Source organism: Symphalangus syndactylus, chromosome 9 (assembly GCF_028878055.3).
Source record: "Symphalangus syndactylus isolate Jambi chromosome 9, NHGRI_mSymSyn1-v2.1_pri, whole genome shotgun sequence".
NCBI classification, from domain to species: domain Eukaryota; kingdom Metazoa; phylum Chordata; class Mammalia; order Primates; family Hylobatidae; genus Symphalangus; species Symphalangus syndactylus.
In genome coordinates this window covers 59,436,561-59,461,675 of record NC_072431.2, presented here as the reverse complement: position 1 = coordinate 59,461,675, position 25,115 = coordinate 59,436,561, and the positions used below count along the sequence as shown (strand labels likewise).

At 47.9% G+C, this 25,115-nt stretch overlaps 1 protein-coding gene across 1 annotated transcript in view; it reads right to left on the bottom strand.

Annotated features, from left to right (window-relative positions):
• The window catches only part of MUC17 (mucin 17, cell surface associated), a 38,633-nt gene that overhangs the window by 400 nt on the left and 13,118 nt on the right, over nt 1-25,115 (bottom strand). Inside the window, exons 5-18 of the mRNA XM_055294438.1 lie at nt 24,593-24,984; nt 23,038-24,415; nt 22,014-22,860; nt 19,608-21,836; nt 14,163-19,442; nt 9,869-10,000; nt 9,015-9,142; nt 8,605-8,663; nt 7,350-7,501; nt 6,287-6,355; nt 6,005-6,164; nt 4,821-4,982; nt 4,532-4,629; nt 1,374-1,450 (exon numbers count right to left, since the gene is read on the bottom strand). Of these exons, the coding sequence (XP_055150413.1) occupies nt 1,374-1,450; nt 4,532-4,629; nt 4,821-4,982; nt 6,005-6,164; nt 6,287-6,355; nt 7,350-7,501; nt 8,605-8,663; nt 9,015-9,142; nt 9,869-10,000; nt 14,163-19,442; nt 19,608-21,836; nt 22,014-22,860; nt 23,038-24,415; nt 24,593-24,984 (11,163 nt within the window). The remainder of the gene's footprint in view (nt 1-1,373; nt 1,451-4,531; nt 4,630-4,820; nt 4,983-6,004; nt 6,165-6,286; nt 6,356-7,349; nt 7,502-8,604; nt 8,664-9,014; nt 9,143-9,868; nt 10,001-14,162; nt 19,443-19,607; nt 21,837-22,013; nt 22,861-23,037; nt 24,416-24,592; nt 24,985-25,115) is intronic.

Here is a 25,115-nt window from a genome sequence, read left to right as displayed (position 1 = left end):
CTCCCAAAGTGCTGGGATTACAGGTGTTAGCCACTGTGCCTGGCTATGATTATTATATCTTTTATAGTGACAGAGTCTCACTTTGTTGCCCAGGCTGGTCCCAAACTCCTGACTTCAGACAATCTTCCTGCCTTGGCCTCATGAAGTGCTGGGATTGCAGGCTTGAGCCACCGCACCTGGCCTAAGTGGTTGGTTTAGAACTTGTCCCATTACCTGGATTCTAGCACAAACCAATTGTGCCTTTCCATCCCTGCCAGGTAGGTTTACAGGTATCCTGGCTGAAGATTTCACATTTGCCCCAAAGGGCTATGTCAAGGAAGCAAAGCACCTGAAGACGTTCACACTAGTTATTTCTCCTACCCTCAAATATCCATCCGGTTTAACTCATATTAAGGCAGTGATCAAGGAGTGGTCACCTTTTGCCCAAGTGACCAATCTTGGCCTTAATCATGAGGGGAAAACCTGATGTTACATACTTGTTGAAGTGAGGTGATAGCATTATCTATGATATAACAAAAATGTTTAATCTGATTCCAATTAAGTCTCTAGACCCAACTTCCAGTATTTCCTATCCTAGAATACCTCTAATACCTCTGATAATAAAGATAGGGGGATAAGTTAGATGACACCGTGAAATGACCAGGAGTGTGAGACATTTTTCAAGACAACCATCCTAGATTCTTAAAAAAAGCAATATGTTAAAAAATGTAGGAGCCCATTCTAGATGAAAAGACCAAAGAGACATAACGGAAGTCAGTGAGTGAAATCTGTTGTATATACATCTGAGGAAAAAAAAAACTAGTAATAAAAGATGTCCTTGGGCTAATTGGAAAAATTTGGCACCAGATGATATTGTGAAGTTACGATCAATGTATTGGATATAATCATGGTATTGGGAAGTGTGTGCTGAAATGGTTAGGGATCAAGTGTCATAATGTTGGCAGCTGACTTCCAAATTATTCAGCAAAAATTAGTGAATAGATCAATACAAAGAAAGAAACATATGACATGTTAAGCCTTGTTGAGCTAGATGGAATATGTAAGTATTTACTGCACTGCTGTTTTGACTTTTATGTATGTTTACAAATTAAAATAACTAAGTAAGTTGGCCATCAAGGATGTACTTAAGAGTAGGGAAGGAAACCTCAGAACGTGAAGCCTCAGGGGTCAAGGGAAAGTGATTCCACCTTGCTACGTAGCTTTTACTCTTCCCCTGAGTTAGGCTTGTTTCCTGGCAGTATGGACCTGGGAGGATCACCTGGACCAATAAACTGTAAACATGGTTCTGTTTTTCTGAAGGTCCTACCATGTAGGAAAGGAGAAGAAAGTCGCAGTGTTGGGGGAGGCCAGCATCCCATCCAGGCCCTTCTTACCTTTGTTTCAGGGTCTATGTTTCTCAAGGAGGGCTGGAAATTACTATAGATGGACTCCAGGTGGATGGAATCATCATCTTCTGGAGGGATGGAAAGCCCCATGGAAACAGGAGGTTAGAAGGACAAACTTTCATCTCTCCCTTTAATCCCATCCGATGGAGGATGAGACAGTTTGTCTCTACCCCTAGGAAACTGAAAACCCTGGAAAATGTGACAGGCCGGGCGCGGTGGCTCACGCTTGTAATCCCAGCACTTTGGGAGGCCAAGGCGGGTGGATCACGAGGTCAGGAGATCGAGACCACGGTGAAACCCCGTCTCTACTAAAAATACAAAAAAATTAGCCGGGCGTGGTGGCGGGTGCCTGTAGTCCCAGCTGCTCGGAGAGGCTGAGGCGGGAGAATGGCGTGAACCTGGGAGGCGGAGCTTGCAGTGAGCCGAGATTGAGCCACTGCACTCCAGCCTGGGCGACAGAGCGAGACTCAGTCTCAAAAAAAAAAAAAAAAAAAAAAGAAAATGTGACAAACTGTCAACATTACCTGACTCGGCAGCTCCCTAATACAGGCATATTAAGGCTATGACTTTTCTGAGTACAGCTGTAGCTGCACCCCACAAGTCTTGATACTAAGTATTTTCTCACTTTCACTATAATCTCTTATCTGATCCATACATTATTTAGACACTTGAAAAAAATTTCCAAAGAGACGGGATTTTTGTTTTTGTTTTCCAAAAATATTTTTGTTATTGATTTCTAACATACTTGCATTATGGTCAGATAATATCATCTGATTTAAATAATTTTTTATAAGTTTGTTGAGGCTTTTTTAATGGCCTGCGTGTGGCCATCCTTAAAAGCTTTCTTGTGGACTCAGGTAATAAATGTATACCCTCTATTTGTTGAATGTGGTGTTCTGTATTGTATTAAGGCTAATTATTTTGTACAAAAGTTCTGTAATCCTCAATGACTTTTGTCAATTACTAAGAGAGGTGTTTTAAAAATCTCTCACCATGTTGGTGGATTTGTTAATTTTTTCTTGTAGCTTTGTCAGTTTTTGCTTTATCTATTTCGAGATTGTACTAATAGAGCATACAAATTAGACTTGTGTCTAACAGAGTAAGCCATTTCCTAATATTGATCATTTTTATCCCTAGTAATTCTTTTTGCTTTAAAGTTTATATGCCTGCAATGAGTACAGCTATACACAAAACAATGGACACTTTGTTTAGTATTACCCTGTTTTGTCTTTTCTACACTTTTGTTTCCAACCTTTGTGTTTCTATTTAACATGTACCTCCCACCCACAGTGGATACCTAGATTTTTTTTTAAAAATCCTTTTTAAACTAGAGTTTAATCTACTTATATGTGTTATGATTTGTGATATATTTGCATGACTTCCTATCATTTTATTTTGTATTTTCTATTTGTCCTATCTCCTCTTCTTCTTCCCCTTCCTCCTCCTCCTCCTCCTCCTCTTCCTCCTCTGGAATTTTGTTCTGTTGCTCAGGCTGGAGTGCAGTGGTGCGATTTCAGCTCACTGCAGCCTCCACTTCCCGGGTTCCAGAGATTCTCCTGCCTCAGTCTCCCAGGTAGTTGGGATTACAGGCACATGCCACCATGTCCAGATACACCAAAATGTTTGTATTTTTGGTAGAGATGGGGTTTCACCATGTTGGCCAGGCTGGTCTCCTGACCTCAGGTGACCCACTAGCCTCGGCCTCCCAAAGTGCTAAGATTACAGGCATGAGCCACCATTTTTTTTTTCTTTTTTTTTTTTTTTAGAGACAGGGTCTTGCTCTGTTGCCCGGGTTGGAGTGCAGTGGTGCAATCATATCTCACTGCAGCCTGGACCTCCTGGGCTCAAGTGATCCTCCTGACTCAGCCTCCTGAGTAGCTAGGATTACAGGCATGCACCACTGTGCCTGGCTAATTTTTTTAATTTTTTGATCTCGTTATGTTGCCCAGGCTGGTCTTGAACTCCTGGCTTCAAGCGATCCTCCAGCCTTGGCCTCCCAAAGCATTGGGACTGTAAGCATGAGCCACTGCATCCCACCTCCTTTTTCTTTTTCTCCCTTTCCTGCCTCTTTGTGGGTTGACTGGACTTTTTCCTCATTCTAATCTTCCCCTTCTTTAGAATTTAAAGACTATTTTGAGAAATTTCTCATTCCATATACTTCCTTCTTTAGAATTTAAAGACTCTATTTTTAGAAATTTTAACATGTGCCTTTAACCTAGCAAAATCTAATGTGAGACTAACATTTACTGAGGTACAACTCCCCTGCTAATGAGTTCACCCACTCCCGAGCACTAATCTGTGCACTAGAGAAATCTACCACCCTCAAGGAACCTGTGTCTCCCCAGTGGTTCAGTTCACTATGCCCCATCCAGGGTCACGCAGGAGTCAGTAATGGAAATAAGGATTTAGCTGCAGAGCCAAACATTTTGGAGTGGAAAATATTTTCCCCCTTCACTCTTTAAGCCCCAGGGTCTTCCCAGGTGCCTCCTATGTACTCTCTCTCTCTTTTATTTATTTTTTTTTTTTTTGACAGGGTCTTGTTCTGTTGCCCAGGCTGGAGTGCAGTGGTGCAATCACGGCTCACTGCAGCCTCCATCTCCCAGGCTCAAGCAATTCTCCTGCCTCAGCCTCCCGAGTAGTTGGGACTCCAGGTGCATGCCACCACACACAGATAATTTAAAAATTTTTTTCTTTTCTTTCTTTGAGATGGAGTTTCATGCCTGTTGCCCAGGCTGGAGTGCAATGACACAATCTCGGCTCACTGCAACCTCTGCCTCCCGGGTTCAAGCGATTCTCCTGCCTCAGCCTCCCTAGTAGCTGGGATTACAGGCACCTGCCACCACGCCCAGCTAATTTTTTGTATTTTCAGTAGAGACAGGGTTTCACTATGTGGTTCAGGCTGGTCTCAAACTCCTGACCTCAAGTGGTCTACCTGCCTCAGCCTCCCTTTTTTTATTTTTTTCAATTTTTTTTTTTAAGAGATAGAGTTTTGCTGTGTTGTTGCCCAGGCTGATCTTGAGCTCCTGGCCTCAAGTAATCCTCCTGCCTCGGCCTTTCAAAGTGCTGGGATGACAGGCGTGAGCCCACCGCACCCAGCCTGTTTCCACATTTTGAGCCATTCTGAGTTCAGAGAGAAAGGCCGATACCTTGGCAGATGTCAAAGCCAATGTTTTGGAAGGTCCCAGGAGCTGGCCCACCATCCTCTTCTTGCCACTTGTACAACTGAGACAATCTGTACTTTTGCCTATTGATGGAAACACCAGAGAGATCCCATTAGGATTGGGGAACAGGAATAAGGACCAGGGACAAGCTGTATCCCCATTTTTAGCTTCCCCCACTGTCAACCTCGACGATGAAGTGATTAGAGGCAGAGGGTTCAGAGGAAGAGGAGGAGCTGGAGGGAGTTTGAAGAGGAGGTGGTAGGGGCTCGCTTACCGTTTCACCTCTCTCTTGGAGCGGAAAACAAGCACCAGGAGAGCTACCAGGATGATCAGCACCAGTGCGACCCCTGCCCCCACGAGGCCGTACACCAGACTCTTCTGGGTGCCCTGGTTACAGGCCTCCCCACTGTACCAGTGAGTTTCCGTGGTCACGCAGCTGAGATGGGAGAGAAGCGGCAGGTTGGGGAGAGAGAACAGAGTCAGCACCAGCTTCAGACCCGGGCCCCGCCCAGGGGCTGTTTAATGAAGAGGAGGTGAGAAGAGATTGCCAGAGGGCATAAAGCAAGGCGCCCCGAGAGGATGAACACAGATGAAGACCAGCATCCCTGGAGGTGGTCCTCAAATGAGCTCAATTCCCACTCCAGGCTTTTAGATTTTGCCTCCAGTTGCAACCCAGGACCTAGGACGGTTGGCCCAACCCTGGGTCTTCTCTGGGCTGCACTCCCAGGGACTCCAGGACCCCACAGTGATCTTGCATCCACCCATTAACCTTCTCACTTCCAGCCCTCCTCTCTGTCAAGAAAGCCAGGCTGCAGCCCTGATCCAGAGCTCCCGTTATACCCTTGAAGCTCTTCCTCCCTGCTGCCTTGAGATGCCCTCTCTAAGCACTGTTCCTTTCTTCCCCTTTCCAGCTTGTGACCCCCTCTTCCAGGAAGCCTTCCCAAACTAACTACTGAGGTCTTTGCCCACATGTGGCTTCTTCCCACACCTGATGTTCTAGCTGTTATCTCTCTTTGGTTCTGTTTCAAGTGACAATGTTTTTCTTCGCTTTCCTACCTCTGTGACTGGGTTAGAGTGGTTCTCCCCACTCCTATATGGGTGTGTAACCTTCTGTTTCTATTTCACCAGCAGAGGATCTTGTTCTCTCCCTGGAGAGAGAGCAAGGCTCTGTCTCTGATTCCCCTGTCGGACAACCTTCCCAGGAGGTTGTCACCGTCCTCAGCCCTCCTTAGCACAGAGAGGACATGGCTAGGCTGTTCTGGACGCAGCCTTGGAGCTCAACTATTCATGTTTTTCCCTTATCCCCAACCCAATTCCTCTGCAGCTGGACACATTCAGGAGACGCTGGGACCTAGTCCCATGACCTTGGCCTCCAGGCAATGCCTGGGGTGAAGCCCTGCAGGGGAGGGGAGGACCAGGACGTCTGGGCTGGGCTGGAGGAGATGGGGGAGCACTCACAGGCACCGGGGTCCACTTGGAAACATCTGGCACTTGCCGAAGTTACAGTTCTTGGAGATATTGAAGCCAGACTCACAGGGGCTGATGCAGTATGGCTTCTGGTCCCGGTACTCCACTACGAAGTAGTCTCCATATTCCTTGGCCATCTTCCGGCAGTCCTCTGGTGGGGGGTGCAGGGATGGGGAGCAGCTGTGATCAGGGGGCTGGGGAGGGCACTGTCCCACTCCTCCTGGGCTCCCCACCTCTCCAGCCTTCCCCCAAACCCCTTGTGTTATCACCTACCTTCAGGGTCATACTGGGTCACCGTAATGTTTTGCACTTGGGTGCCAGTGGTGTTGAAACACATCATGGCTGTGAAAGAGACACATAAAACCCCTCATGACACATACACACTTGTTCTGCACCTCAGGGAGTTGAGGCATGTGTGTGTGTGAGAAGGGGGTGGGCTGTGATGGGGAGGGGGGAATCTGGCCCCAGCAGAGGGGCAGCATCAGCCTTGCATCCGGTGACCTTCCAAGTGTCCTGAGCCTTTTTGTCCTATGCCTCCCTTTTCTCTCTTATTTTCTTTCTTTCTCTCTTTTTTTTTTTTTTTTTTTTTTTTGGTTGTTGTTGTTGTTGAGATGGAGTCTTGCTCTGTCACCCAGGCTAGAGTGCAGTGGTGCCATCTCGGCTCACTGCAACCTCTGCTTCCCGGTTTCAAGCAATTCTTCTCCTCAGCCTCCCAAGTAGCTAGGACTACAGGCGCCTGCCAGCACGCCTGGCTAATTTTGTATTTTTAGTAGAGATGGGGTTTCACCATGTTGACCAGGCTGGTTTTGAACTCCTGGCCTCAAGTGATCTGCCTGTCTCAGCCTCCCAAAGTGCTGAGATTACAGGCGTGAGCCACCATGCCTGCCCAATGCCTCCTTCTTCCCTCTTCTGCCATGATCCACACACTTAGATGAACCCCTGTGTAACGAGGCCCATGGGTCCTCATTTCCAGCAGAATCCCCTGTCCTATAGCCCTTAGTCCTGGCGCCCTGCAAGATCTGGTCTGTTTGTACGTCTGGCCTTGCAGGTTCCAGGACGAATTCCCGGATCTCCATGTTCTCCTACTCTCTCCATTTGCCTTTGTCCCTTCCCCTACTCCAGGGAAAAAATGGGCCAGAGGATGGTGAAGGTTAAAGACTCTCTCGGCCCAATCCTGGGGCTTCTTTGGGCTGCAACCCCAGGGACTCTAGGACCCCACAGTGACTCTTGCACCCACTCATTAACCATCCTCACTCCCAGCCCTCCTCTCTATTAAGAAAGTCATGCCCCAGCTCTGATGCCTTCTCCCTTCTCTCCCTGGAAGCCCAGAGTTTACCTGAGCAATTATCATTAATCATTATTTGCTCCGCGGTCACATTTGTGATTTTCTGTTTCACTACTTCAGTGGCATTGTCCAATACTGCCTTGTATTCTGGTGTGTACTTGGTTCTTAGGAGGACGTCATGCTCCACCACCACACTGCCAAGACTGAAGAGGGAAGAGAAGACGTCCTGGGGTCAGAATTGGGTGCTTACCTCTCGAATCTGTACCAGGCAGGCTTCACCCTCTCTGATCCCAAAGGAAGGTAGAGCCGCGAGCAGGACAGCTGGGGTGATGACTCTGTCCTAGGCACTTGGGGCAGGACAGTTTGGGGTGATGGCTCTGTCCTACGCACTGCACTGGGCCCCCTGCTATAGGAGTTCTCCCAGCAGCCTGTGCCTAAGAGAACTTTCTTCAAAGGGAGTCTCTGGGAAGTCTTAGGGAAGCCTTAGTGATGAAGATGGATGGAGGAATGGGAACCACAGAAGAGGCCATCCTTGCGGTTTTTGGGTTTTTTGTTTTAGAGACAGAGTCTCACTCTGCTGCCCAGGCTGGAGAGCAATGGTGCGATCCTGGCTTACTCTAGCCTCTGACTCCTGGGCTCACGTGATCCTCCTGCCTCAGACTCCTGAGTAGCTAGGTCTACAGGTGTATACCACCATGCCCTGCTAATTTTTGTATTTTTTATAGAGACAAGGTCTTGCTATGTTGCTCAGGCTGGTCTTGAGCTCCCGGCCTCAAATAATCCTTCCACCTCGGCCTCCCAAAATGCTGGGATTACAGGTGTGAGCTCCTGCACCTGGTGCCTCCTACACTTATATATTGAAGCCCTAACCTCCAGAACCTCAGAATGTGACTATATTTGGAGATAGGGTCTTTAAAGAGGTGAGTAAATTAAAATGAGGCCATTAGTGTAGGCCCTCATCCAGTCTGACTGGTGTCCTTATAAGAAGGGGAAATTTGGATATGCAGAGACAGCAGGGTGATGTGCACAGAGGAAAGACCATGCAAAGACACAGCAAGAAGGCAGCCATCCACAAGCCAAGGAGAGAGGCCTCCAGAGAAACCACACCCACCCACACCTTCATCTTAGACCTCCAGCCCCTAGAACTGGGAGAAATAGATTTCTGTTGTTTAAGCCGCCCCATCGGTGGTATTCTGCAATAGCTGCCTGAGCACAGTAATGCAGGGGGCACAGTTCTAATTGCCTTTATAATTATGACCACTGCTTCCACGCCACAGACCCTCTTCCCACGGGCCCAGACACTTACCGTAGCCTTGTGATATTCACCCCGACATACTCAGGGATCCCGGAATACACAGTGTTCATCTGAAAGGCAAGGGGCCACTGTGTCATCCCAGAGGGACCACGGGGCCTTTCTGTGGGACATCAGGAGGTCGCAGGACCAGGGGATGCTCCTGTCCCACAGCATCATAGCACACTCATCAAATGGAGTGGTTTCTTTCCAGAGACCTGCTCCACCCCAGGGGCTTCCTGCAGCCCCCAGTTAAAACTTGGCCTCATCTCTTCCCTCCTCCACTGGCAAGCCCTGAGGATGTGGGGGCCTGAGAGAACTCCCACACATCAAACAAGGGAACAGCCCCCAGCTGCCTTCTTACCCTGTAGACTCTGCTCTGGGGGGAACTGAGTAGCCATGAGGCCTTGCTCTCTCAGACTTACCTGTTCCGTGAATGTCTGATTGAACTCCCGGAATTTCTGGGAAGAGTGGTCTTTTAGCTCTTCGGTGAACTTCACACTGGTCACTGTCACAGTCAGTTCCATTTGGGCAGAGATAGTCTCTGGTGGTCCTGAGGCGGGTAGACTTATTGAGCAAAGCATCTCTGAGTTTCCTACTCAGAAGATCTGCCCCCCAGCCTGGGTGGAGGGAGTGACCTCCATTGTATTTTATGGTAAAATTTTGTGCCAAATTTGTATCCAAAATACACCTTCTTGTTTTCTTTTCTTTTCTTTCTCTTTTATTCATCTTCTTTTCTTTCTTTCTCTCTTTCTCTCTTTCTTTCTTTTTTCCTTCCTTCCTTCCTTCTTTCTTTTTTTTGACAGGGTATTGTTCTGTTGCCCAGGCTGGAGTGCAGTGGTGAGATCATAGCTCAGTGCAGCCTTGACCTCCTGGGCTCAAGCAATCCTCCCACATCAGCCTCCTAAGCAGCTAAGACTACAAGTATGCACCACCACACCCAGTTAAGTTTTTTTTTTTTTTAAATAAATAAATGAGATCTCACTATGTTGCCCAGGCTGGTCTCAAACTCCTGGCCTCAAGTGATCCTGCCTCAGGCTCCCAAAGCACTGGAATTACAGGCGAGAGCCACTGTGCCTGGCCTATTTTATTCATTTTGTAATGCTTTAGCATTTGTAGCACTGGGTGGAAACAAAACAAAACAAAACAAAACAAAAAACACCACAGCCCAGAAGAGGCCCTATTCCTGGCCTCACATCAAGGTGGGGCAGGAACTGGTGCCTGTATGGAGGTCAGGTCCCAGGGCATGGGGTGGGGGAAGGCCTGGGGTTGCACTCACCTATGTCAATGATGCTGACCACGTCCTCACACAACTCCCCGTGATAGAGGCTGGGACACTGGCACTTGAGCCCATCCCAGGTGCCTCCATTCTTGCAGGGAGAGGCCGTATTCTGGCACCAATCCCCAAAGCCTGTGGAACAATCACAGAAGTTTTCTTTACAAGTTCCTCCATTGAGGCACCTCACTGGAAGGAGCAGGGATCTACTGTGGTTACATGTTGAGCACAACACTTTACAGCTTACAATGCGTTTGCACGGACACTGCCTAATTTGTTTTTGTTTTTGGAGTCCGAGTTTTACCCTTGTCGCCCAGGCTGGAGTGCAGTGTCGCGATCTTGGCTCACTGCAACCTCCACCTCCCAGGTTCAAGCGACTCTCCTGCCTCAGCCTCCTGAGTAGCTGAGATTACAGGCGCGTGCCACCACACCCAGCTAACTTTTTGTATTTTTAGTAGAGACGGGGTTTCACCAGTTTGGCTAGGCTGGTCTCAAACTCCTGACCTCAGGTGATCTGCCCACCCCGGCCTCCCAAAGTACTGGGACTACAGGTGTGAGCCACCACGCCCGGCTCTGACACTGCCTAATTTGATACTCTCATGAGACCCCACGGGTGCACAGGACAGTTACTATTATCCTCACTTCACAGATACGCAAAGTGAGTCAGAGAGAGGCTAAGCCACCTCCCGATGGGTCCACGTGCAGGCTACACTCCACCCAGTCCTAGTCCAGCATGCTTGACTTTACCTCAAAAACGTGAAGAAAGAGAAACCTGGTATTGTGAGAGGTGAGCGACACAGTCAGGGCCGAGGAAGGGAGAACCCAGGTGAACTTGAACAGTCTAGATTCCACCCAGGTTGAGAATTAGATGGTTGTTGTTCCTCAACACCCGCTTTGGAAAGGCCCATCCTGGCAATCGTTACTGTTACGACTCATTCTGATTCTTTTTTAATTTACTGGGATATGGAGTTTGAGGGAGGAGTTTAGATCTTTATTATTATTATTATTATTATTATTATTATTATTGAGACGGAGTCTGGCTCTGTTGCCCAGGCTGGAGTGCAGTGGCGAGATCTCGGCTGACTGCAAGCTCTGCCTCCCGGGTTCACGCCATTCTCCTGCCTCAGCCTCTCCGAGTAGCTGGGACTACAGGCGCCTGCCACCACGCCCGGCTAATTTTTTGTATTTTTAGTAGAGACGGGGTTTCACCGTGTTAGCCAGGATGGTCTGGATCTCCTGACCTCGTGATCCACCCGCCTCGGCCTCCCAAAGTGCTGGGATTACAGGTGTGAGCCACTGCGCCCGGCATTTTATTTTTTTTGAGACAGAGTCTCACCATCTCGTTCAGGTTGGAGCACAGTGATGCAATCGTAGCTCACTACAGCCTTGACCTCCTGGGCTTAAGCAATGCTCCCACCTTAGCCTCCCAAGTGACTGGGACTGCAGGCGTGAATCACCATGCCTGGCTAACTTTTAAAATTTTTCTGTAGACGTGGGGTATTGCTCTGTTGCTCAGGCTGGTCTCAAACTCCTGGCCTTAACAAATCCTCTAGTCTCAGCCTCACAAGATCCTGGGATTACAGGTGTGAGCCATCATGCCCAGCCTAACAACTCCTTTTTAAATTGCAATTCAACAAATAAACTCCTCTTAGTTTAAATAGGTAGGAAGTAGTGATAGCCAACTCTCGAATATCTGTGCCAATCAATCTGCAAAATCTAAAGCTCTGTTTTCTTTGGCTTTTCTTGAAAATCGCTGTGCCTGGGTAGATCAGTAATCAAGGTGTATTTTGTCTGGGGAAGTGCACGAGGTATGTATAGACTCTAAAAAGACCTGCCTCCCCTCTGCCTTCTGGTTTACCCTAAACAGACTCAGAGAGCAGGATCCACACTCGTGAAAGTCACAGTATGCAGCCTCTATTTATGTGCTTTTGCTCCAAGACGTTTGGAAAGAATAGAAGAGAGAAGTCAAGAGTCCTGGGCACACTGGAAACCCATACATCCTAAATTAGTCTCCTCCCTCTGTCTCTCTCCCGCTTTCACTACTGAAGATGTCCAGACCTGAGCTAAGTGCCAAAACACAGGCTAGCGAGAAAAAACAGAAGCAGATGCTGGGGCGCGTTCACCCATTGCTCAACAGTCTAAAGGGAAGACCAATCTCTGGGGAAGAAGAGGAAGACGGAAGGAGGACAATCTGCTTCAAAGATGCTACCGACACCAGATGGTGGGTCCAGTGGCATTGCAGCCACCTGGCCTTTGTCGTGAGACACCTATGAGGCTTCCTGGAAATACGAGGTCCAGATCTCCCACCTGAAAATGCTCAGACCACTCATCTGAGAATCAGAGAGCTCAAGAAGACAAAGATATATTGGAGAGAATCCAGAGAAAAAAGCCATATGATAGAAAATCCAGCCAGGCGCGGTGGCTAACACCTGTAATCCTAACACTTTGGGAAGCTGAGGCGGGTGGATCACCTGAGGTCAGGAGTTCAAAAACAGCCTGGCGAACATGGTGGAACCCTGTCTCTACTAAAAATACAAAAATTAGCTGGGTGTGGTGGTGTGCACTGTAATCCCAGCTACTTGGGAGGCTGAGGTGAGAGAATCACTTGAACCCGGGAGGTGGAGGTTGCAATGAGCCGTGATTGCGCCATTGCACTCCAGCCTGGGCAACAAGAGTGAAACTCCATAAAAAAAAAAAAAAATAGAAAAGAAAAGAAAAAAGAAAAAAAGAAAGAAAAGAAAAGTTCAGGCAAAGTAGAATTCAGCAAAGGAAAAAAGTCACAAAGTCCACAGAAAACGTAGTAGTCAAAAGCTGAAGAACCACCCTTCATCATCATCAGTTCAAGAAGGGATTGGGCAGTTCTGTGGGCAGACATAGATCATATACCTGTGAGCCTATTCATCTAAATAAATCAGTGTTTTCAAGTATTTTAATTAGTATACTTTAAAAAACGTATGCAAAATATTCTTAATCTGGGAGTCATACTCACAGGTCTATTAGTATATTACATGATTCATGTAATACAATATACAGGATATTATAATAGCAGGTATTGAATGGTGCAGCGCTCACCCTAACAAGAGAGAAGAAGGCTGAGTGAAAGTTCTTGAGTCAGAGAAAGGAGAGGGATACGTAAGGACAGCAAAACACTCATAGGCATTGGAGGTAGAATTCAGAGCTGACAGAAGTGAAGGAATCTTCTTTTGCTTCTTTAGTGCTTGCTCAGGGGATAAGATGAATCAAAATAAAAGTGAATGGTGGCAGAGATACTTGACAAAGGTACACATGAATGAATTGGTGAAAACCTTCTGCAAAAAAAAATGTTTGTACTTTAGTATGAACAAAATCAATGAGAAAATCCATTAGAAAGTTTACAAAGTAAACTAAAGAGTTTAAAAGAAAACATAAATAAACCACTCAGAGTTAATAACATCATGGCATACAAAGTGCAATGGAACAGAGACCTGCAGAATACAAAAGAGAGAAAACAGGACTTGTGTACAGAGTACTAGAGATTGAGGTGCCCAGGCAAAGAGAGGTAATGCTTTGTTCAGAAAAGGGGAACTTGTGCAAGAAACAGCGAGAGCAGAGAAGTGAGAGAGTGCTGAGACAGAAAACCTTGATGCAGGTTTTATCAAAGGGAAAACAAGTAAGTCAGAGCAAAAGGAGTTTAGGAGTAAATGTTTAAGAAGAAAACCACAAAAAGTAGTGAGTGGAGATTGAAAAGAAAGTTTCAAAAAGGAAAATTCTTTTGAAAAGTGTCTGTTCTTATCCTTTGCCCACTTTTTGATGGGGTTGTTTGATTTTTTCTTGTAAATTTGTTTAAGTTCTTTGTAGATTCTGGATATTAGCTCTTTGTCAGATGGGTAGATTGCAAAAATTTTCTCCCATTCTGTGGGTTGCCTGTTCACTCCATGGAATACTATGCAGCCATAAAAAAGGATGAGTTCATGTCCTTTGTAGGGACATGGATGAAGCTGGAAACCATCATTCTGACCAAACTATCGCAAGGACAGAAAACCAGACACTGCATGTTCTCACTCATAGGTGGGAATTGAACAATGAGAACACTTGGACACAGGGCAGGGAACATCACACACTGGGGCCGGCTGTAGGGTGGGGGGATGGGGGAGGGTTAGCATTAAGAGAAATACCTAATGTAAATGATGAGTTAATGGATGCAGCAAACCAACATGGCACATGTATACATAGGTAACAAAGCTTCACGTTGTGCACATGTACCCTAGAACTTAAAGTATAATTTTTTAAAAAAAGGAAAATTCAAGAAATCACTTACATTGTGTGGTTGTTGTCACAGTAGGAGTTGAGGTGGGATTGCTCTTAATTGTAGGAGTAGTCGTGGGGACAGTGCTGGTGGTCACCGTGGGGGAGGAAGTGATCCATGTGCTGGGTTTTGTCCTGGTGGTCATGGTAGTGACAGCCTCAGGGTTCACAGTCATGGAGGAGGCAGAAGTTGTTGGAGGTGTACTGGAGTGAGCAGGAGGAAATATAGGTGGGGTGGTGTGAGAAGTAATTGTTGACGGCCTGCTGGATTCTGATGAAGGGATCACAGAACGGGTGGTGACAGAAGTAGAGGTGTGAGGTGTACTGGTTGCAGAAAGCATTGATGCAGAAGTAGTGGAGCCTCTGCTAGTTGTGCTGGGTGTGCTGGGGGCAGTAGACATGGTCACATATGTGAGGGGAGCTGCAGTACTCATTGCAGTTGTTGTAAATTCCTTAGTAGTTGAAAAAGATGTGGTGGTACTACTACTAGAAGTTGATGGTGTGTTTAGTTCAGTGGAAGTTATCACAGAGGTAGTTACAGCACCAGTTGTTGCAGGAATGACATCAGCAGTAGAACTGATGACAGGAGTGCTGGGAATAAAAATGGTTGTCCCCGGTGTGGTTCCTTCTGTGGTCACTGATACAGATATGGTGGTGGCTACAGGAATTGTGGGAGTTGAGGCAGCATCAGTAGAAGGGGTAAAAGTTGTGCTTGTGTCAAGAGGAGGTGTCGAAGCTGTGCTGGCCCCAGGAAAGCTAGTTGGAAGTGTGGTGCTGACACGGAGAGTTGTTAATGGAGTGCTTCTTTCACTGGTAGTTGAAATGCGTATGGTAGTGACTTCAGCAGGTATGGAGGATGAACCGGCTTCGGTAGAGGTGAGCAAAGGTGTGCTGGTATCACCAGGAGGTGTTGAAAGTGTGCTGGCCTCAGAAGGACTCGTCACAGTTATAGGGCTGATGAGGAGAGTTGTCAATAAAGTGCTTCTTTCACTCGTAGTTGACATAGGCATGGTGGTGCCTTCAAGAGTTGTAGGAGATGAACTGCCTTCAGAGGCAGTGGTCATGGACATGCTGGTGTCAACAGATGGTATGGAAGGGGTGCTACTCTCAGGAAACCTTGTAACAGGTGTGATACTGACAAGAATAGTGGTCCCAAGGGTGCTTATTTCCGTGGGCATTGACACAGACATGGTGCTGCTGTCAAGAGTTGCAGAAGATGAAATGGCTTCAGTAGAAGTGGTCACAGGTGTGCTGGTGACAACAGAAGGTGTTGAAAGGGTGCTACCCGCAGAGCTGATCACAAGTGCGGTGCTGACAGGCATAGCTGTTAATGGAGTGCTTCCTTCACTAGGAGTCCAGATTGGCATGTTGGTACCCTCAGGAGTCATAGGAGATGAACTGACTTGGGTAGAAGTGGTCACAGGTGTGCTGGTGTCAACAGGAGGTGTTGAAGGTGTGCCAGCCTCAGAAATGGTCACTGATGTGGTGCTGACAGGCATAATTGTAAACGGAGTGCTTACATCACTAGGAGTTGACATTGGCAGGCTTATACCTTCAGGAGGTGTAGGAGTAGAACTGGTCAGAGTAGAAGTGGTCACAGGTGTGCTTCTGTCAACAGAAGGTGTGGAAGGTGTGCTAGCCTCAGAACTGGTCACATGTGTGCTGCTGAGGGGCATAGTTGTTAATGAAGTGCTTCCTTCACTTGGAGTAGACATACGCATAGTGCTGACCTGAAGAGTTGCTGGAGATGAACTGGATTGACTAGAACTGGTAACAAGAGTGTTGGAGTCAACAGGAGTTGTGGAAAGGGTGTTAGCCTCAGAACTGGCCACCGGCGTGGTGCTGACAGGAATACTTGTTAATGGAGTGCTTCCTTCACTGGCAGTTGAGATTGCCATGCTGCTACCTTCAGCACTTGTAGGCGAGAAACTGCCTTCATTAGAAGTGGTGACAGGTGTGCTGGTGTCAACAGGAGTTGTTGAAAGGGTGCTCGTTTCAGAACTGGCCACCGTGGTGGTGCTGACAGACATACTTGTTAATGGAGTGCTTCTTTCACTAGGAGTTGAGGTTGGTATGCTGGTAACTTCAGCAGTGGGAGGAGATGAACTGGCTTCAGTAGAAGTGGTCAAAGGAGAGTAGGAGTCAACAACAGTTGTTGAAAGGGTGCTAGCCTCAGAACTGGCCACCAGCGTGTTGCTGACAGGTATACTTGTTAAGGGAGTACTTCCTTCACTAGGAGTTGAGATTGCCATGCTGCTACCTTCAGCACTTGTAGGCGAGAAACTGCCTTCAGTAGAAGTGGTGACAGGTGTGCTGGTGTCAACAGGAGTTGTTGAAAGGGTGCTAGCCTCAGAACTGGCCACCGGCGTGGTGCTGACAGGCATACTTGTTAATGGAGTGCTTCCTTCGCTAGGAGTTGAGGTTGGCAAGCTGGTAACTTCAGCAGTAGGAGGAGATGAACTGGCCTCAGTAGAAGTGGTCAAAGGAGTGTTGGAGTCAACAGGAGTTATTGAAAGGGTGCCAGCCTCAGAACTGGTCAATGGCGTGTTGCTGACAGGCATACTTGCTAAAGGAGTCGTTCCTTCACTAGCAGTTGAGGTTGGTATGCTGGTACCTTCAGCAGTTGTAGGACATGAACTTGCTTCAGTAGAAGTGGTGACAGGTGTGCTGGTGTCAACTGGAGTTGCCGAAAGGGCGCTAGCCTCAGAACTGACTATTGGCGTGGTGCTGACAGGCATACTTGTTAATGGAGTGCTTCCTTCACTAGGAGTTGAGGTTGGCATGCTGCTACCTTCAGAAGTTGTAGGAGATGAACGGGCTTCAGTAGAAGTGGTCACAGCAGTGCTGGTGTCAACAGGAGTTGTGGAAACGGTGCTAGCCTCAGAACTGGCCAACGGCGTGTTGCTGACAGGTATACTTGTTAATGGAGTACTTCCTTCACTAGGAGTTGAGATTGGCATGCCACTACCTTCAGCAGTAGTAGGAGAGGAACTGGCTTCAGTAGAAGGGGTCACAGGTGTGCTGGTGTTAGCAGGGGTTGTGGAAAGGGCGCTAGCCTCAGAACTGGCCACGGGCGTGGTGCTCACAGACATACTTGTTAATGGAGTGCTTCTTTCACCAGGAGTTGAGGTTGGCATGCTGGTAACTTCAGCAGTTGGAGGAGATGAACTGGCTTCAGTAGAAGTGGTCACAGGAGTGTTGTCAACAGGAGTTGTTGAAAGGGTGCTAGCCTCAGAACTGGCCATTGAGGTGGTGCTGACAGGGATACTTGTTAATGGAGTGCTTTCCTCACTAGGAGTTGAGATTGGCATGCCGGTAACTTCAGCAGTTGTAGGAGAGGAACTGGCTTCAGTAGAAGTGGTCACACGTGTGCTGGTGTCAACAGGAATTGTGGAAAGGGTGCTAGCCTCAGAACTGGTCAACGGTGTGATGTTGACAGGCGTACTTGTCAATGGACTGCTTCCTTCAGTATAAGTTGAGGTTGGCATGCTGGTACCTTCAGCAGTTGTAGAAGATGAACTGGCTTCAGCAGAAGTGGTCAAAGGAGTGTTGGAGTCAACAGGAGTTGTTGAAAGGGTGCTAGCCTCAGAACTGGCCACCGGCATGTTGCTGACAGGTATACTTGTTAATGGAGTACTTCTTTCACTAGGAGTTGAGATTGGCATGCTGGTACCTTCAGCAGTTGTAGGAGAGGAACTGGCTTCAGTAGAAGTGGTGACAGGTGTGCTGGTGTCAACTGGAGTTGTTGAAACAGTGCTAGCCCCAGTACTGGCCGCCGGCATTTTGCTGACAGGTATACTTGTCAATGGAGTACTTCCTTCACCAGGAGTTGAGATTGGCATGCCAGTACCTTCAGCAGTTGTAGGAGACGAACCGGCCTCAGTAGAAGTGGTTACAGGTGTGCTTGTGTCAACAGGAGTTGTTGAAAGGGTGCTCGTTTCAGAGCTGGTCAACAGCATGCTGCTGACAGGCATACTTGTTAATGGAGTGCTTCCTTCGCTAGGAGTTGAGGTTGGCAAGCTGGTAACTTCAGCAGTGGGAGGAGATGAACTGGCTTCAGTAGAAGTGGTTAAAGGAGTGTTGGAGTCAACAGGAGTTGCTGAAAGGGTGCTAGCCTCAGAATTGGTCAGTGGCGTGGTGCTGACAGGCATGCTTGCTAATGGAGTCGTTCCTTCACTAGGAGTTGAGGTTGGTGTGCCGGTACCTTCAGCAGTTGCAGGAGATGAACTTGCTTCATTATAAGTGGTGACAGGTGTGCTGGTGTCAACAGGAGTTGCTGAAAGGGTGTTAGCCTCAGAACTGACTACCGGCGTGGTGCTGACAAGCATACTTGTTAATGGAGTGCTTCCTTCACTAGCTGTTGAGGTTGGCATTCTGGTAACTTCAGCAGTTGGAGGAGATGAACTGGCTTCAGTAGAAGTGGTCAAAGGATTGTTGGAGTCAACAGGAGTTGTCGACAGGGTGCTAGCCTCAGAACTGGTCAAGGGCGTGGTGCTGACAGGCATACTTGCTAGTGGAATCGTTCCTTCACTAGGAGTTGAAGTTGGTATGCTGGTACCTTCACCAGTTGTAGGAGAGAAATTGGCTTCAGTAGTAGTGATGACAGGTGTGCTGGTGTCAACCGGAGTTGCTGAAAGGCTGCTAGCCTCAGAACTGACTACCGGCGTGGTGCTGACAGGCCTACTTGTTAATGGAGTGCTTCCTCCACTACGAGTTGAGGTTGGCATGCTGGTACCTTCAGAAGTTGTAGGAGATGAACTGTCTTCAGAAGAAGTTGTCACAGGTGTGCTGTTGTCAACAAGAGTTGTTGAAATGGTGCTCGTTTCAGAACTGGTCAACAGCGTGGTGCTGACAGGCATACTTGCTAATGGAGTCTTTCCTTCACTAGGAGTTGAGGTTGGTATGCTGGTACCTTCAGCAGTTGCAGGAGATGAACTGGCTTCAGTAGAAATGGTGACAGGTGTCCTGGTGTCAACAAGAGTTGCTGAAAGCGTGCTAGCCTCAGAACTGACTACCAGCGTGGTCCTGACAGCCATACTTGTTAATGGAGTGCTTCCTTCACTAGGAGTTGAGGTTGGCATGCTGGTACCTTCAGAACTTGTAGGAGATGAATGGCCTTCAGTAGAAGTGATCACAGATGTGCTGGTGTCAACAGGAGTTGTTGAAACGGTGATAGCCTCAGAACTTGCCACTGGCGTGGTGCTGACAGGCATACTTGCTAATGGAGAGGTTCCTTCAGTAGGAATTGAAGTTGGTATGCTGGTACTTTCAGCAGTTGTAGGAGATAAACGGGCTTCAATGGAAACGGGGACACGTGTGGTGGTTTCAATAGGCATGGTTGAAACGGTGCTAGCCTCAGAACTGGCCATTGAGGTGGTGCTGACAGGGATACTTGTTAATGGAGTGCCTTCTTCACTAGGAGTTCTGGTTGGCATACTTACACTATCAGCCATTGTACGAGATGAACTGGCTTGAGAACAAGTGGTCACAGGTGTGCTGGTGTCAACAGGAGTTGTTGAAAGGGTGCTAGACTCAGAACTGGCCATTAGCGTGTTGCTGACAGGTATACTTGTTAATGGAGTACTTCCTTCACTAGGAGTTGAGATTGGCATGCCGGTAACTTCAGCAGTTGTAGGAGAGGAACTGGCTTCAGTAGAAGTGGTGACAGGTGTGCTGGTGTCAACAGGAGTTGTTGAAAGGGTGCTAGCCTCAGAACTGTTCAACAGTATGGTGCTGACAGGCATACTTGATAATGGAGTGATTCCTTCACTAGCAGTGGAGGTTGGCATTCTGGTACCTTCAGCAGTTGTAGGAGAGGATGTGGCTTCAGTAGAAGTGGTCACAGGTGTGCTGGTATCAACAGGAGTTGCTGAAAGGGTGCTAGCCTCAGAACTGGACACCGGCGTTTTGCTGACAGGTATACTTGTTAATGGAGTACTTCCTTCACCAGGAGTTGAGATTGGCATGCCGGTACCTTCAGCAGTTGTAGGAGAAGAACTGGCCTCAGTAGAAGTGGTCACAGGTGTGCTTGTGTCAACAGGGGTTGTTGAAAGGGTGCTCGTTTCAGAACTGGTCATCAGCGTGCTGCTGACAGGCATACTTGTTAATGGAGTGCTTCTTTCACTAGGAGTTGAGGTTGGCATGCTGATACCGTCAGCCATTGGAGGAGATGAACTGGCTTGGGAAGTGGTCACAGGTGTGCTTGTGTCAACAGGAGTTGTTGAAAGTGTGTTGATTTCAGAACTGGCCACTGGTGTGGTGCTGACAGGCATACTTGTTAATGGAGTGCTTCCTTCACTATAAGTTGAGGTTGGCATGCTGGTACCTTCTGCAGGTGTAGGAGAGGAACTGACTTCAGTAGAACTGACCACAGGAATGTTGGACTCAACAGCAGTTGTTGAAAGGGTGCTACCCTCAGGGCTGGCCACCCGAGTGGTGCTGACAGGTATACTTGTTAATAGAGTACTTCCTTCACTAGGAGTTGAGATTGGCATGACGGTACCTTCAGCAGTTGTAGGAGAGGAACTGGCTTCAGTAGAAGTTGTCACAGGTGTGCTGGTGTCAACAGGAGTTGTTGAAAGGGTGCTAGCCTCAGAACGGGTCAACAGCGTGGTGCTGACAGGCATACTTGATAATGGAGTGCTTCCTTCACTAGCAGTTGAGGTTGGCATTCTGGTAACTTCTGCAGTTGGAGGAGATGAATCAGCTTCAGTAGAAGTGGTCAAAGGAGTGTTGGAGTCAACAGGAGTTGTCGACAGGGTGCTAGCCTCAGAACTGGTCAGGGGCGTGGTGCTGACAGGCATACTTGCTAGTGGAATCGTTCCTTCACTAGGAGTTGAAGTTGGTATGCTGTTACCTTCAGCAGTTGTAGGAGAGAAATTGGCTTCAGTAGTAGTGGTGACAGGTGTGCTGGTGTCAACCGGAGTTGCTGAAAGGGTGCTAGCCTCAGAACTGACTACCAGCGTGGTGCTGACAGGCTTACTTGTTAATGGAGTGCTTCCTTCACTAGGAGTTGAGGTTGGCCTGCTAGTACCTTCAGAAGTTGTAGGAGAGGAACTGTCTTCAGAAGAAGTTGTCACAGGTGTGCTGGTGTCAACAAGAGTTGTTGAAAGGGTGCTCATTTCAGAACTGGTCAACAGCGTGGTGCTGACAGGCATACTTGCTAATGGAGTCTTTCCTTCACTAGGAGTTGAGGTTGGTATACTGGTACCTTCAGCAGTTACAGGAGATGAACTGGCTTCAGTAGAAATGGTGACAGGTGTGCTGATGTCAACAAGTGTTGCTGAAAGCGTGCTAGCCTCAGAACTGACTACCGGCGTGGTGCTGAGAGGCATATTTGTTAATGGAGTGCTTCCTTCACTAGGAGTTGAGGTTGGCATGCTGGTACCTTCAAAAGTTTTAGGAGATGAATGGGCTTCAGTAGAAGTGATCACAGGTGTGCTGGTGTCAACAGGGGTTGTTGAAAGGGCGCTAGCCTCAGAACTGGCCACTGGCGTGGTGCTGACAGGCATACTTGTTAATGTAGTGCTTCTTTCACTAGGAGTTGAGGTTGGCATGCTGTTAACTTCAGCAGTTGGAGGAAATGAACTGGCTTCAGTGGAAGTGGTCACAGGAGTGTTGTCAACAGGAGTTATTGAAACAGTGCTAGCCTCAGAACTGGCCATTGAGGTGGTGCTGACAGGGATATCTGTTAATGGAGTATTTTCTTCACTGGGAGTTCTGGTTGGCATACTTACACTATCAGCCATTGTACGAGATGAAGTGGCTTGAGAGGAAGTGGTCACAGGTGTGCTGGTGTCACCAGGAGGTATTGAAAAGGTGCTAGCCTCAGAACTGGCCACTAACGTGTTGCTGACAGGTATACTTGTTAATGGAGTACTTCCTTCACTAGGAGTTGCGATTGGCATGACGGTACCTTCAGCAGTTGTAGGAGAGGAACTGGCTTCAGTAGAAGTTGTCACAGGTGTGCTGGTGTCAACAGGAGTTGTCGACAGGGTGCTAGCCTCAGAACTGGTCAGGGGCGTGGTGCTGACAGGCATACTTGCTAGTGGAATCGTTCCTTCACTAGGAGTTGAAGTTGGTATGCTGGTACCTTCAGCAGTTGTAGGAGAGAAACTGGCTTCATTATAAGTGGTGACAGGTGTGCTGGTGTCAACAGAAGTTGCTGAAAGGGTGCTAGCCTCAGAACTGACTACCAGCGTGGTGCTGACAGGCATACTTGTTAGTGGAGTTCTTCCTTCACTAGGAGTTGAGGTTGGCATGCGAGTACCTTCAGAAGTTGTAGGAGATGAACTGGCTTCAGAAGAAGTGGTCACAGGTGTGCTGGTGTCAACAAGAGTTGTTGAAAGGGTGCTTGTTTCAGAACTGGTCAACAGCGTGTTGCTGACAGGCATACTTGCTAATGGAGTCTTTCTTCCACTAGGAGTTGAGGTTGGTATGCTGGTACCTTCAGCAGTTGTAGGAGATGAACTGGCTTCAGTAGAAATGGTGACAGGTGAGCTGGTGTCAACAAGAGTTGCTGAAAACGTGCTAGCCTCAGAACTGACTACCGACATGGTGCTGACAGCCATACTTGTTAACGGAGTGCTTCCTTCACTAGGAGTTGAGGTTGGCATGCTGGTACCTTCAAAAGTTTTAAGAGATGAATGGGCTTCAGTAGAAGTGATCACAGGTGTGCTGGTGTCCATAGGAGTTGTTGAAAGGGTGCTAGCCTCAGAACTTGCCGGTGGCAGCGTGCTCACAGGCATACTTGCTAATGGAGTGGTTCCTTCAGTAGGAATTGAAGTTGGTATGCTGGTACCTTCAGCAGTTGTAGGAGATAAACTGGGTTCAACAGAAACGGAGACACGTGTGGTGGTTTCAACAGGCATTGTTGAAACGGTGATAGCCTCAGAACTGGCCATTGAGGTGGTGCTGACAGGGATCCTTGTTAATGGAGTGCTTCCTTCACTAGGAGTTGAGGTTGGCATGCTGGTATCTTCAGAAGTTGTAGGAGATGAACGGGCTTCAGTAGAAGTGGTCACCGGTGTGTTGGTGTCAACAGGAGTTGTTGAAAGGGTGCTAGCCGCAGAAATGGCCATTGGCGTGGTACTGACAGGCATACTTGTTAATGGAGTGCTTCTTTCGCTAGGAGTTGAGGTTGGCATGCTGATACCGTCAGCCATTGGAGGAGATGAACTGGCTTGAGAAGAAGTGGTCACAGGTGTGCTGGTGTCAACAGGAGTTGTTGAAAGTGTGTTGATTTCAGAACTGGCCACTGGTGTGGTGCTGACAGGCATACTTGTTAATGGAGTGCTTCCTTCACTAGCAGTTGAGGTTGGTATGCTGGTAACTTCAGCAGTTGGAGGAGATGTACTGGCTTCAGTAGAAGCGGTCAAAGGAGAGTTGGAGTCAACAGGAGTTGTCGAAAGGGTGCTAGCCTCAGAACTGGGCAAGGCCGTGGTGCTGACAGGCATACTTGCTAATGGAGTCGTTCCTTCATTAGTAGTTGAAGTTGGTATGCTGGTACCTTCAGCAGTTGTAGGAGAGAAACTGGCTTCAGTAGTAGTGGTGACAGGTGTGCTGGTGTCAACCAGAATTGCTGAAAGCGTGCTAGCCTCGGAACTGACTACTGTCGTGGTGCTGACAGGCATACTTGTTAATGGAGTGCTTCCTTCACTACGAGTTGAGGTTGGCATGCTAGTACCTTCAGAAGTTGTAGGAGATGAGCTGGCTTCGGAAGAAGTGGTCACAGGTGTGCTGGTGTCAACAGGAGTTGTTGAAAGGGCGCTAGCCTCAGAACTGGCCACCGGCATGGTGCTGACAGGCATACTTGTTAATGTAGTGCTTCTTTCACTAGGAGTTGAGGTTGGCATGCTGTTAACTTCAGCAGTTGGAGGAGATGAACTGGCTTCAATGGAAGTGGTCACAGGACTGTCGGAGTCAACAGGAGTTGTTGAAAGGGTGCTAGCCTCAGAACCTGCCACCGCCGTGTTGCTAACAGTGATACTTGTGAATGGAGTACTTCCTTCACTAGGCGTTGAGATTGGCATGCCGGTACCTTCAGCAGTTGTAGGAGATGAACTGGCTTCAGTAGAAGTGGTGACAGGTGTCCTGGTGTCAATAGGAGTTGCTGTAAGTGTGCTAGCCTCAGGACTGACTACTGGCGTGCTGCTGTCAGGCACACTTGTTAATGGAGTGCTTCCTTCACTAGGAGTTGAGGTTAGCATGCTGGTCCCTTCAGAAGTTGTAGGAGATGAACGGGCTTCAGTAGAAGTGGTCACAGGTGTGCTGGTGTCAACAGGAGTTGTTGAAAGGGTGCTAGCCTCAGAATTGGCCACCAGCGTGGTACTGAGAGGCATACTTGTTAATGGAGTGCTTCTTTCACTAGGAGTTGAGGTTGGCATGCTGATACCATCAGCCATTGTAGGAGATGAACGGGCTTGAGAAGAAGTGGTCACAGATGTGCTGGTGTCAACAGGAGTTGTTGAAAGGGTGCTGATTTCAGAACTGGCCACTGGTGTGGTGCTCAGAGGCATACTTGTTAATGGAATGCTTCCTTCACAATAAGTTGAGGTTGGCATGCTGTTACTTTCTGCAGGCTTAGGAGATGAACTGACTTCAGTAGAAGTGACCACAGGACTTTTGGACTCAACAGGAGTTGTTGAAAGGGTGCTAGCCTCAGGACTGTCCAACGGCTTGGTGCTGACAGGTATACTTGTTAATAGAGTACCTCCTTCACTAGGAGTTGAGATTGGCATGACAGTACCTTCAGCAGTTGTAGGAGAGGAACTGGCTTCAGTAGAAGTGGTCACACGTGTGCTGGTGTCAACAGGAATTGTGGAAAGGGTGCTAGCCTCAGAACTGGCCACTGTCATGGTGCTGACAGGCATACTTGCTAATGGAGTGGTTCCTTCAGTAGGAATTGAAGTGGGTATGCTGGTACCTTCCACAGTTGTATGAGATGAACTGGTTTCAGTAGAAGTGG